Source organism: Notothenia coriiceps, unplaced genomic scaffold (genome assembly GCF_000735185.1).
Source record: "Notothenia coriiceps isolate Sejong01 unplaced genomic scaffold, NC01 NC01_scaffold00024667, whole genome shotgun sequence".
Taxonomy (NCBI): Eukaryota; Metazoa; Chordata; class Actinopteri; order Perciformes; family Nototheniidae; genus Notothenia; species Notothenia coriiceps.
Window position 1 is genome coordinate 8,908,193 of NW_011357368.1, and position 12,425 is coordinate 8,920,617.

Sequence of the window (12,425 nt, forward strand, 5' to 3'; positions counted from 1 at the left end):
TTCTTTTGGCAATATTCTACGCAGGGGTTGTGAGCTGACGCGTTGACTTGCGTGGGACTTAGTCGTTTTCACTCAGTAGCGTAAAGTAGATCATCGGGGTGTGTGTGGTGTGTGTGTGTGTGTGTGTGTGTTGTGTGTGTGTGTGTTGTGTGTGTGTTGTGTGTGTGTGTTGTGTGTGGTGTGTGTGTGTGTGTGTTGTGTGTGTGTGTTGTTGTGTGTGTGTGTGTGTGGTGGTGTGTGTGTGTGTGTTGTGTGTGTGTGTGTGTGTGTTGGTGTGTGTGTGTGTGTGTGTGTGTGTGTGTGTGGTGTGTGTGGTGTGTGTGGTGTTGTGTGTGTTGTGTGTGTGTGTGTGTGTGTGGTGTGTGTGATGGAGACAGTCGCCTACTCAAACGTTCCGTCTGTCGCCACACTACCTCACGACTGTGTGGTCTCGACACTCTGAAGGACACCTTTTTATTATGTATCGTAGAGTATCCTTCAATAAAACATAAATGTTTATCAACAAAAGCCTACTTTGTGTTATGTGAAAGGTGTTGCTTGTGGTGACGGATAGGAAGATCATTATCATCAAGTCAGAGCTAAAGAGCATTTTACAGTCTTTCAGCTCAGTGTTTTGGTTGTTTTGGTATTAAAATTCAAAGCAGTCTACAGCTGTTAGAAAAAGTAATGTTAATTTCAAGTAGTAAAGTCAATGGGTATATTAATCTATTAACACCAAACCTACTGTAGTCCTGCACTTTCTTTTTTTTCAGGTGCACTCACTTTCAGTTTTGCTTTCCATTAAAGTGTGTTCCTAGTTACTACAAATGCAATTACATATTATAACCGATAACATAAATGACGGAAAATGCTATGAAAAAGAGATCAGAGTCGCAAGATAGTTTAGTGTGTGGAAGGAGAGCTAGGTATCAACCTCCAGCATCACTTTTAAGAGGAGCGCTCAGAGTCCCATTGAGTGCCAAAAATCTTCATATTATCATGTATCATATTTTTACATGTTAAAATGAATAGTTGGTATATTGAAGACCAATAATTGTTTTATAGGACCAGCGATGGACAGTGTTGGACTAGTAGAACACATTTAAAAAGTTGTCAGTTAAAATGTACTGTTTCTGCTTTACATTTTGTATTTAAACTGGATTAAATTAAAACGTGGAACAACTTAAGCAACGAAACCCTTGATCAATCTATCAATTATGAATATACAACCTCTATTCCCCCCTCACGAGAATACATTTAAAAAAAGAACAAAACACAAAAAGGGCTAGGGACACCACGGTGGGTGCAACTAGCATTATGAAGCCACACAACTTAAACAACCTGGCACTAAATCAATAAAGGATCCACAAGGCAACTAGAGATGTTCAAACAATATGAAACCACAGCCGCTACAGCCACAAACACACAAATTAAAGCATAAAAAGAGAGCAGCACAGTTTTCACACACAGTTTACTGCTACACACACAATGCCACGTCTCAAAGCAAATAGATATTGGGTTTCAATACAGAAAAGCAGAAGCTTTTTTTTATTAACATGTGATTTACAGATAATTATATGTATAATTGAAAGTAGGACACCTTACTTACAGTATGTAGTCAAATGTGTGACTTTAGTTTCACTTTACTTTGTAATAGGCCATTCCAGATACTTTTTGTGTCCGTACGTATGTGTATGTGTCTAAGTGAGAGCATGCCTGGTACAAATGCATTGATTGCATACAGATGTAATTTGTGTGTTTCTTGGTGAGTAATCTTTGTGTGATGTTGTTCTCAGACCCTGTGGAGGACCTGACGGACTCACCTGCACAGACAGCGACAAACTCAGCAGCCGAGCTCCTCAAACAGGGAGCAGGTACGGAACAGACACCACATGTGTATACAAATCTGTGTTTGACTTGTTATGAACACACACCCTCCTCATTTGGAACCTCAATGAAGTTTATATTTGCAACAAAATGCACCTTTGCTTTGTGTCAGTGAGCAAACAACTAGACGATAACTCAAGCTGTATATTTGTTGAACTGTCTCTTCATATCGTGTGCAGCGTGTAACGTATGGTACCTGGGCTCCGTGGAGCTGGAGTCTCTGACGGGACATCAGGCGGTTCAGAAGGCAGCCATGATGACGCTCTCCATGGACCCCCCTCCGCCTTCCACCGTCGTCCACTTCAAAGTGTCGGCACAGGGAATCACGCTCACTGACAACCAGAGGAAGTGAGTGTTAGTGCGGACAGAACACACACAGATACAGACGTGAGGCCACATGTTAACACAGACTGTCTCTGTTTGTTCCTGCAGGTTGTTCTTCAGGAGACACTATGCTGTCAACACGGTCATCTTCTGTTCTCTGGACCCGCAGGGCAGGAAGTGAGTATTCAGTGACAAGAAGTCCAACAATATTTTCCATATTGGTGTACTGTATATTCTTAAAGAAACCATTGGAATGAGCATATTGCTACTACTATGCTCCACAATCCTCTCAATAAGTGGTTTTATTAAAAGCCACATTGAAAACACACAGTGATACACATTCATGCTGAAAGCTACCTCTACATCAATTTGGAAAACAGTTGCAAAGAAGTGGTTATTCATTTTAAGTTGATGAAAGAAAATATATATTTAACATTAGCTTCTATCTATGAAAGACTTAATCACAGAGCTGAGAGAGGGGGGCCACATTTCCAAGATAAATCCTGTAAATATGTGAGAAAAAACGTCGAGATTGAAGGAGAACATTTAAGAGGAAGGAATTCACATATTTAAAATGATTCAATATTCTTAAATGAGAGAAAATCCATTTATACATTTTTGGAACCAGATCGCTGTATTTTTCAAGTTGGCATCAACTTCATAACCAAACAGATCCTGCTTGTTGTGTATCATGCCTAATCAAATTATACTTTGCAAACTGATTTTTCTAATAAGGATATAGACCAAAATCACCACATTATAAGCATTGGTACTTTGAAATAAATACTGGCCTAAATGTTACTTTATTCGCTGCACTTTTATGCCGTTTTATCTATGAGGGAGCAGGGCTATACATATCATGATGTTGATTGTATCAGTTTATAAGATGAATGCCGATTTTGACATAAATTGGAATATGATTATTAGTTCCTAGTCCTGCTTAGCCACTGACAGTGTCATAACGTGTGTGTTATTCTAATGTTATTCTGTCCCAAACAGATGGACAAGAGGCAGCGCTTCTACTGCAAAGTAAGTTCATGTTCTTAACTCGGTTATTGTCTCTTTTATTGCTCTCTACAAGATTGTATTAAACATTGTCTTGACAGTTTCTTGATTAAATACAAGGAAAGTTACATCTTCACTCAACTGATACAACTACTAAATCATGGCCTAGAGTCGTCTCAGGGGTTGCAGGAAGACAAAAAGAACATGCAACCAATAGATGCATTAAGTACCGCTATTATATAAATAGACTATAAAGAGGTTTATCTTGGTTCCATGGAAATTGGCCAGTGCTGAGACTGTTTGATAATGTTACATCAGAGGTTTACCACACAGAATCTCAATAGCTACACAGTCTTTTTTTAAGGTAAGTTATTAAAAGTTATAAATATTAAAAGTATTCTAATTGAGTCAACAGTAGAGAGGTGACAGAATAGAGATACATGGGGAATGACGTGCAGCAAAGATCATAAGGGTTCCACAAAACTCAAACCTATAGCTGTATTTCAACAAAAATATGTCTCTCAACTTACTGAGAATCTGGATGGAGAATGGTCTTTTGATGGATGAAGGTTATGAGAGGTTTTATTTTTTCAAAAAGGAAACTCCAAACCTACAACAATTTCACACATTTAAGCAAGACTCTGCACTTCTACCTGCTCACGATTGTAATTTAAGACAAGAGTTAAGCTCTTGTATAAATAGTCTTGTCCTTCTTTGTCCCTTTCTTCCAGGATCTTTGGCTTTGTAGCCAGGAAAGCTCAGAGCGAGACTGAAAATGTGTGCCATCTGTTTGCTGAACACGACCCAGAGCAGCCGGCCAGCGCTATCGTCAACTTTGTCTCAAAAGTCATGATTGGCTCACATAAGAAGTGAGCAGACAGGAGAGCCTGGACTGGGGATCAACATCCAAACTCAAAATCATGTGGTTGGATATCGAAAAAGAAGAGCCAACAACTATGAACCCACTGACTCCATTTGGTCCATCCTGCAGAACACACGTGTATTTTGTACTGACTGCACCGCAGGATGCCGCCACCAGAGGGAGCCGAGACGGCCATTTAAAAAGTTAAACTTTTCAGAAGGAGGCTGTAACTACTTCAAGATGCGTCATTGGACCTTTTTACTACTTTTGTATAAAACCATACATTCTTTCCCAGAGGATCTAATATACAAGTCAGATCCTGACCCCTTTATCTGACCTGTATCTTCAAATGTACTATATAACACTGACTTTGCCCATTGGTGAATATCAGATATTCTTCCCATTAACACATATTTTAATCAAGGGTATAATTCTAAAAGCGTTAATTTTTGGTAAAAATGTGTATATCAGGTTTTAAAGTCATTTTTGTACAAACCACCGGTCCATTTTAATTTGTTAAAAGAAAACCAACTATTCTCTCACATGACGAAGTTGGTCGCTTTGTACTTAAGATGGATTTTTTGAGTTGTGTTTATAGTATTTATCGCTTTTTACTGATTTGTGAAAGTCTTTCATTTTCCTAAATATACTTGTCATATATTTTTGTATATTAACATACTGTACATTAGGGTTTAAGGCAGTGAACCTCAGAATCTATGTCACATATTGTTTTAGTATTTTACATACCAGTGAGTTACGTAAACTGCCCGTGTATGTATACTTGTATTATTAATATAGATGTCAAAATGTTCCCTTCACAGTAACTCCAATACAGATTTATTGTGCCATTAAAAGTATATTCAGATTTTCTCTAATAAGAGAAAAAATACAGTCACTGTGAGAAATGTCTAACACAACAGTTCACCTCAGTATTTCTTTCCATTCACAGCTTCTTTTATTTATCAGTCATCTTGTTTAACTGATTTTATTAATGAAAGTTGACAGTAACCGAAACGAATCAGATAACACTTTGTTTTTGCCTATGTACTATTTCAGTGATCATTTTTTATTTTGATTCATGACAAACATATTTTAAGTATGTTAGTAGTTAATTAATAACTTAATGAATCAAAATAGATGTTTTAGTTTCAAGGCATCATAAAAAAAATTGTTGAATTCACGAAGGATCCAAAACACTGTATGCTACATTCAAACTGAAAAAGGGTTAGTCCAGGGTTTTTGAGATAGTGGTTCAACAAATGTTCTTCCCCTATGGTACAATGAAGGATAATGGCACCCTTTTAAACTTTGTAAAGTTTTCTAATGAGAACATTTTTATTTGAGTTACTTTTTTAAAATACGGGGATTGTGTTGTTTTCTGTTAATTTTTTTATATAAAAAACTCGACAAAAAAACAAAACAATGTGTTAGCCAATATCCCTAACCTGTCGGTGGCAATCTGTCATGCAGGTGAGTGCAAGGCAACAACTGAATGATCAACATGCAGTCCAGGCATACAGGAAGAGTTCAGTGAGTTAGGGTTAGGGTTGACAAAATGAAAAACACAACGGCTTACTGGCATGGGTAGCCATACTTGCCAACATTGTGACCCCAAAAATACGGAGGATTTTCCAACCAAAGCGGAAACTAATAACAGGTGTATTGATGTCCAGTTTGAGAAAGTAGACTTTAGAGTCATAGTTTTATTGGTGCTGTACAGTGCCAGAAAACGTTTAAGAATTATGAAGAGGAGAAAAAGGTGAACGATTTGTCATGAATCATGGAAAAAGTGTGAGAGTTGTCACCCCAGGAGGACATCAAAAGAGAGCAATGAAAAATGGGAATTTTTCAGGTAAATCGAGGTGTTGGTAATTGTCTTGGTAGCAAGACAGAAGTAAAAGGGCATTTGTTAAGGACTATTTTGAGCAGTGGATAAATCCACATTTGGTGCAAATAAAGTACATTTTGTGTGTTCGAGGTTAGGATGTCACTTGTCATCTTGCTCATTGTTGTGTTTAAAAGTATTTGGACAACAACTGAGCTCTATGGCACAGAAGAAGCAGCTCAGACTTCGATACTTACACAATACTTGTTAGCAGATGAATTGGTGGTTTTGGTCTTTTGTTAAATCATGCAAGTTCAAAACAAATAATTAACAAGTAACACTTAAACTTCCTGTGTATCTGCAATATGCCGTTTCATGATCGTGCAATAAACTGACCTTTTAAGGTAAAAAGTTGTAGATAACCGTTTTGCCAATAGATGGCAGTAAGCAGCCACCAAACTTCCCACTTTACTCTGAATATAAGTATGGATGGGTTGAGCTCTCAAATGCACAGAACTAGAAATATTCAACAAATACTCAGTTTCTGATTTTACGGCACTTATTTTGTTTCTCTCCTCTATAACCACATTTGTATAGCAAGAAACAGTTGCTAATGGAGCAGGTTGACACATGCAGTAAGAACCACCCTCTTGAATAAACTTGGCACTGTCAAAGTGTGTCCAAGCCATTGTGTGCGTTTGAGAAAAAGAACATCCGAGGGTGTGCACATGACCGAAAAAAGGTGGTTTAAATGCCTAGTAGGCCTCCAGGTGCCTCGGACATCTGCTGATCTGTCTGTCTCCAGCTTCTGTATGCTGCTCGAGACTTTTTAGAGGCCAGATCATCAGATACCAGGTTTGAATGAGGCTCTATTCAGGCTCTGTGGAGGGAGCTGAGGAACTGGAAGTGGGACAGAGACGTGGGGACACATCCCAGTCCTGCCTGGCCTGGGAGAAAGGGGGACAGCATGGTAGGTTGAGAGGGGGGGTTGCACTGATGGTGTGTGTGTGAGTGTCTGAGTGGGGGCTGGGGGTGATGTCGGTGGTGGATGACCTCACCATCGCGGGAAAGTTTCCCACAGCCTGCACACAAAGAAGGCCGTCAAAAGGTAAAAAGGATGCGAAAGAATAGAGAATAGAAATTTAACACAGTGTGTAAAAAAGGAGGCAAAGTGTGGAATAGCGGTTAGTCGGTGAGAAAGAGGCTCCTTGGTATAGGGGGAGTTGTCTTCCGTTTCACAGATTACTCGGAGAGAGTTTGCTCTGGGTAGTAACCTTCAGTTTGGCTCCTGTCCTCTCTCTGCTGAGTCACCTGCCGCCATTTTGTCCTCTGCTTGCACTTCCTGCTGCACTTCCTGTCAGGCGACCCACCAGCACCTGGTGGCCTGGCGGTTTTCACAGCCGCCGCTGGACGACATCACATTCCTGGCATTGCTCGCCCTACGAAAAGCTGTTTGGAAATCCAAAGGCCGGCTTCCTGTTCGGGAATGCCTCCCACACAGAGTCCCTCTCAGCCTCTGATCCCCGGCCTTCTCTCACTTTATTTGAGTTAGCTATTTAAAGCCCATGCTAAGTGCGCCACTGCTGCTCTGGCTGCACAGGGGAGCAAACACACACTCCATCTTACACACTAAAACCACACCGGCCCACAAATAATCCCTCTCCTATTTTTGATCTGGAGGGTTGAAGGGACACGGGCTGACTATGACTAGGGCGAGAGACTTGGTGATTAAAAAAAAAAATGTCATGTGGTGCTTTGTCACTGCACCAAATATGGTTAGTATTTAGTGTTTTTTCATGATTTGATTATATATAGTGCTAGAAATGACGGCTTCACTGTTTATCTGAACGGGAACGTTAAAGTTATTTGATTAAGTATAGCCTTGAGGTACTTAAATAAATACATTACTTATTTATCTATTTCTAGTATTATTTTTTTGTTTATGTTTCTATTTAAAGCAACTGCACTTTATGCTTCTTCTGCACTACATTTCAGAGGATTTAGCTGGTAAGGCATCTTTAATAATGTTACATTTTGAGTAGAGTGGATTTTTACACTGTGGTGTTGATACTTTACCTAAACATTCTCTGCACTATTAGAGTTAAGATACTTAGGGTATATATAGTGTTTAGTAAATACTACAGAGAGAATAATGAATATTGAAGCCGATGAAGCCGATACAGAATAGGTTAAAGGAAAAGGTTTTACCAAACTTAAAGCTACAGTACATGAGGGAGAAAAGATCGCTGAATTGTAAGGGTTAATCCTTTTAAATGGTTACATATTTTTTACGTCTCTGTTTGTATTACTGTAAATCAGGTTGGATGATTCAAAAGATATGCTGTGAAATTATGAAATTATGAAAATACTTCCTGTATAGTCCCTATGAGTATCTCTTTCTTGAAAAATGTGGCAATATTGGATCTGCAGGATTTGTGTGTAAATGTTATGATGCATAAATCAGGTTTTAAACTAAATGTTAGGGAAACTCTTGAAAATGAGTAATGGTTGCCGATTTGACTGTGTTTTTAGCCCAGATTTAAATGCAATGGTGAAAACATGAGTAAATAATAAGCACACTCTTGATGTTCAAAAGACAAGTGTTCAATCGTTTGTTTGTGCATTTCATTTGTTTATTCAAGAGAAAACTGGAGAAAGTTCCTCTATTTAAGCTTTTGTTTCGCTCTTAATAGCCGTCTTATAAGTATTATGCATAGTTTATGGGAAGTTCTGGAAATAACTGCAGTTGGAAATTTCCGCATTCTTTATTTCATCCACAAATTTAGCCTGGCGGATGTTTTAGAAATTGGTAAATAAGATTATAATTTCTGGTGAACTGAAAAAATGTTTCTTGCTTTGGGAGTTAAAGGCCCAAACACACATAACAGACATCAGGAAAGTGTTGACAGAGCTGACTGGTGTGACGCCTCACTTTGCCTGGGCCAAAAAAGTTGCATTTGAACATACTGAAAAGACTACAGCCAACGACCAAATAGGATATAGCCCTTCATGACAACTGACAGCGGTAATGTGTATTTGTCATTTAGTAAAGGGTAACTGGAAGACCTATGACTGCAGTGATTTCACAATTTTCACACTATTCTTAATCACCATTTGGGTCTGCCAAAAATGTTCGAATGTGATGGACAAATGGCCAGAACATAATCAACAGCATAACATTGCCCAACGGACAATAGACAGCTAGATTTATATTATTATTGACATTTTTTCTGTAGTTTCTGATCATTTTAAGGGGCATTTTGCCCCTTTCTTCATCTGAATATATGACTGTCGGTAGGGTTATTTAAGATTTTTTTAACTCAGATATCGCTGACCCATATTGGTTATCACTACAAGTGTACATGTAACCAGAAATCAGAGTTCCTCTACATCAGAGGTCATCAACAAATGAATCCAAGAGACACTTTTGGGGGCCAGAGATTTATATATATATATATATATATATGAAAATCATAATCAATTATATATTTAATTGATTAATATGTTCACTTTATTGAATTTCTTTTCTTATAAGCCTGTATCTGGGGTAATAAACTGAAAGCAGTCCTGATTGGCAGGGAAAGGAATCAGCCTTTTTATTAATACCGTTTCCTGATTGGTGGGAAACGGAAGAAAATTGTTTACCAGGCACGCAAAAATGTCACTGTCAATGGGTCTCAAGCGTAAAGTTGACGTGGAAAACCGCAGTTTTAATGAGGAATGGGCGGATAAATATGCATTCATCATGCCATCGTTCAATAAGGCTACACCTGTTTGGCCTATCTGCCAATCAAAACGGTTCGCTGTTTGCAAAACGACAAGACACGATTGTTGATGAGCGTGGGGGCTCGAACCCGTGTAAACTCGGAGGTTGACACGAGTGGGGGCCGAACAGCACTAAATCAACTCCGCCAATGCCTGCAGTCACCCCACCGTGCGGGCCGCGATAATAATGTCTGCGCCGATGTGCGCCACGGCACCAGTGGATGGCGTCAATGCTCTACTCATCATAGTGAAACTGATTTTGTTTTGACCCTTCAACAGCGCAGCAAGGATATAACCACAACAATGGTTCCTAACACGCTGCGGAATCTCCATACGATAGAGTGTGGCACACTTTCAGAAAGTTCTTCACACACACGTGCACGATCGCACGCACGCCACACACACGCACACTCGCACCGCACGCACGCACACACAATGCACGCACGCACACACACTGCACGCACACACACACTATGCCACGCCAATCAAGATTTCTGGCCTACGTGCTCTTCAGTCCACCATAATGGAGAAAGCAGTGGCCTTTACGGGCCGGCCTCTTCATTGCCATTGTTTCTGGTATACTAACTGAGACGATTACTGGTTCACACACAAACACACACACAGCACATGCACAAAAGGCCTGGGGTACTTGGGTATCACGTCAATCTTAATGAATCTGTCTCGCAGGCGGCGGGGGCCGGATAATGGCTCCCCCACACAAAGAGCTCCCGCTGCGCCCAGACCAACCAGGAGCCAACAATTAACTTGCATTACCATCAGCATCCCCCCAATACCGCTAATGAGGGAGGCCGATTATGGTGTTGTGTGTGTGCGTGTGTGCGTGTGTGTGTTGTGTGCTGTGTGTGTGTGTGTGTTGTGTGTGTGGTGTGTGTGTGTTGTGTGTGCTGTGGTGTCGCTGTGTGTGTGTGTGTGTGTGTGTGTGTGTGTGTGTGCTGTATGCTGTGTATGGTGTGTATGTGTGTGGTGGTCGGTTGGCTCTCGGATGGTAGTTGCGCATCGATAATTAAATGCGATGCTCACTTTTGCTGTTCAGGGTGCGTTCAGCTGCGCCAGTCGGAGGTTGGGACGCATGCTTATTAGGTCTTTCTTCCCCGGCCTGCTTTCAATAAAAAGCATAAAATGCTTTATCAACAAAAGCCTACTTTGTGGTTATGTTGAAAGGTGGTTGCTTGTGGTGACGGATAGGATGATCATTTATCATCAAGTCAGAGCCTAGGAGCGATTTTACGAGTCTTTCAGCTCAGTAAGTTTTTGCGTTGTTTTTGTCTATTAAAATTCAAAGCCCCAGTCTACAGCTGGTTAGAAAAAGTAATGGTTAATTTTTCAAGTCAGTAAAGTCAACGATGGGTATATTAATCTATTAACACCAAACCTACTGTAGTCCTGGCACTTTCTTTTTTTTCAGGTGCAGTGCACTCACTGTTTTCAGTTTTGCTGTTTCCCATTAAAGAGTGTTCCTAGTTACTACAAATGCAATTACATATTGATAACCCGATAACGTAAATGGCACGGAAATCGATGCTATGAAAAGGAGGATCAGACGTCGCAAGATAGTTTCCAGCTTTTTCTTCAAGATTTAGACAAGTAGCATGTTAGTGACGTTTAGGGTATTGTGCTAAGTTTGCTTTCAAGTTGGTTTGTGCTTCTCTTTGCGCCCGTTTTCCTGCCCTCTCTTCCACATTGTTTTCCCCTAGTTGCGGACGTACCTCTTGGTTCATTGTTCAGGTTATGTTTGTTTATTATTCTTCCGCGTCTTCTGCATCATTCTGTTACCCTTTCTCTTTTACTTCCTGTCTTTGGGGTTGGCATTTGTTTGTGCACGGGAAACAGAATGGGGAACAAGGGAGTTAGTAGTTGATGTTTGCCTGTGCTGTTCGCCTTCTGCTGTTAAAACTCTTATTTTCCTTTTTTGCCCTTATCAGTATTCTCATTCAGTTTTTGTACAGCCATAAATTGTTTGCATGCAATGACCCATATTCCGTTCCGTCCGTCTGCTGTCAATGAAAGAATGCTGAGCCGCTAAAAAGAAGCGCGCGCGCGGGAAAGTCAGGGGGGAACAAAAAATCATTGAACCTGAGGTATATTAAAAAGAAAACTGAGTAAACAAATTAACTCTGAGTGGAGTGAGAAAGAAAATGGAGAGTGCAGACAGAATAGAACTGGGCTGTTGTGAGGATGGCTACCAATGGCGCACAGGCCGTCCGAGTAATTCTGCCTTGTCACTGGCCCCACATCTCTCCTGTCGACACCCCTCAGAATTCAACCAGGGGTTGCCGCTGGGTAACGCCGGAGAGGGGAAATGAAGGACTAAATGCATCTGATTGCCCCGAGGGCCTCCATTGTCTGACCGTCTCCCTCTCAAATCTATTAACGTGAGCTGCTGTGTCATGTGTACGAATTATGTCCGTTGACGCATAGAGCACAGAGAGGCCAAGAGGAAAAAAAAGCATATGGGTAGTCTTGATTGCTTTGCATTAGGGGCTGGGTTTGAAAGATGTCAGTTCATAGGTCGATACGATACTTACCGATTCTTAAACTATCCTTCATGTTACAAAAATCAACAACAAATGCGTATGATCTAATTTTTGGATTCCAACCAAGATGAAATGCCAAAGTTGGAAGCCAAAATTCTATCCAATCACAAGCAGGCGCCTCAAGAAATTGGCCTAAATAGATAAGGGCGGTTTTAAGTGCCTGAATTTGGAGTTAATATCACAAATCATAAACAAGAACATGTAGAGATGGATATTTCCTTAG

The 12,425-nt window shown here is 40.3% G+C and overlaps 1 protein-coding gene across 1 annotated transcript in view; it reads left to right on the plus strand.

Annotated features, from left to right (window-relative positions):
• Positions 1–7,398, plus strand: part of LOC104955472 (tensin-3-like) — a 36,790-nt gene extending 29,392 nt beyond the window's left edge. The window contains exons 8-12 of the mRNA XM_010782799.1: positions 1,776–1,853; positions 2,046–2,214; positions 2,299–2,367; positions 3,190–3,219; positions 3,927–7,398. Of these exons, the coding sequence (XP_010781101.1) occupies positions 1,776–1,853; positions 2,046–2,214; positions 2,299–2,367; positions 3,190–3,219; positions 3,927–4,068 (488 nt within the window). The 3' untranslated portion in view covers positions 4,069–7,398. The remainder of the gene's footprint in view (positions 1–1,775; positions 1,854–2,045; positions 2,215–2,298; positions 2,368–3,189; positions 3,220–3,926) is intronic.
• The last annotated feature ends 5,027 nt before the right edge of the window (positions 7,399–12,425 follow it).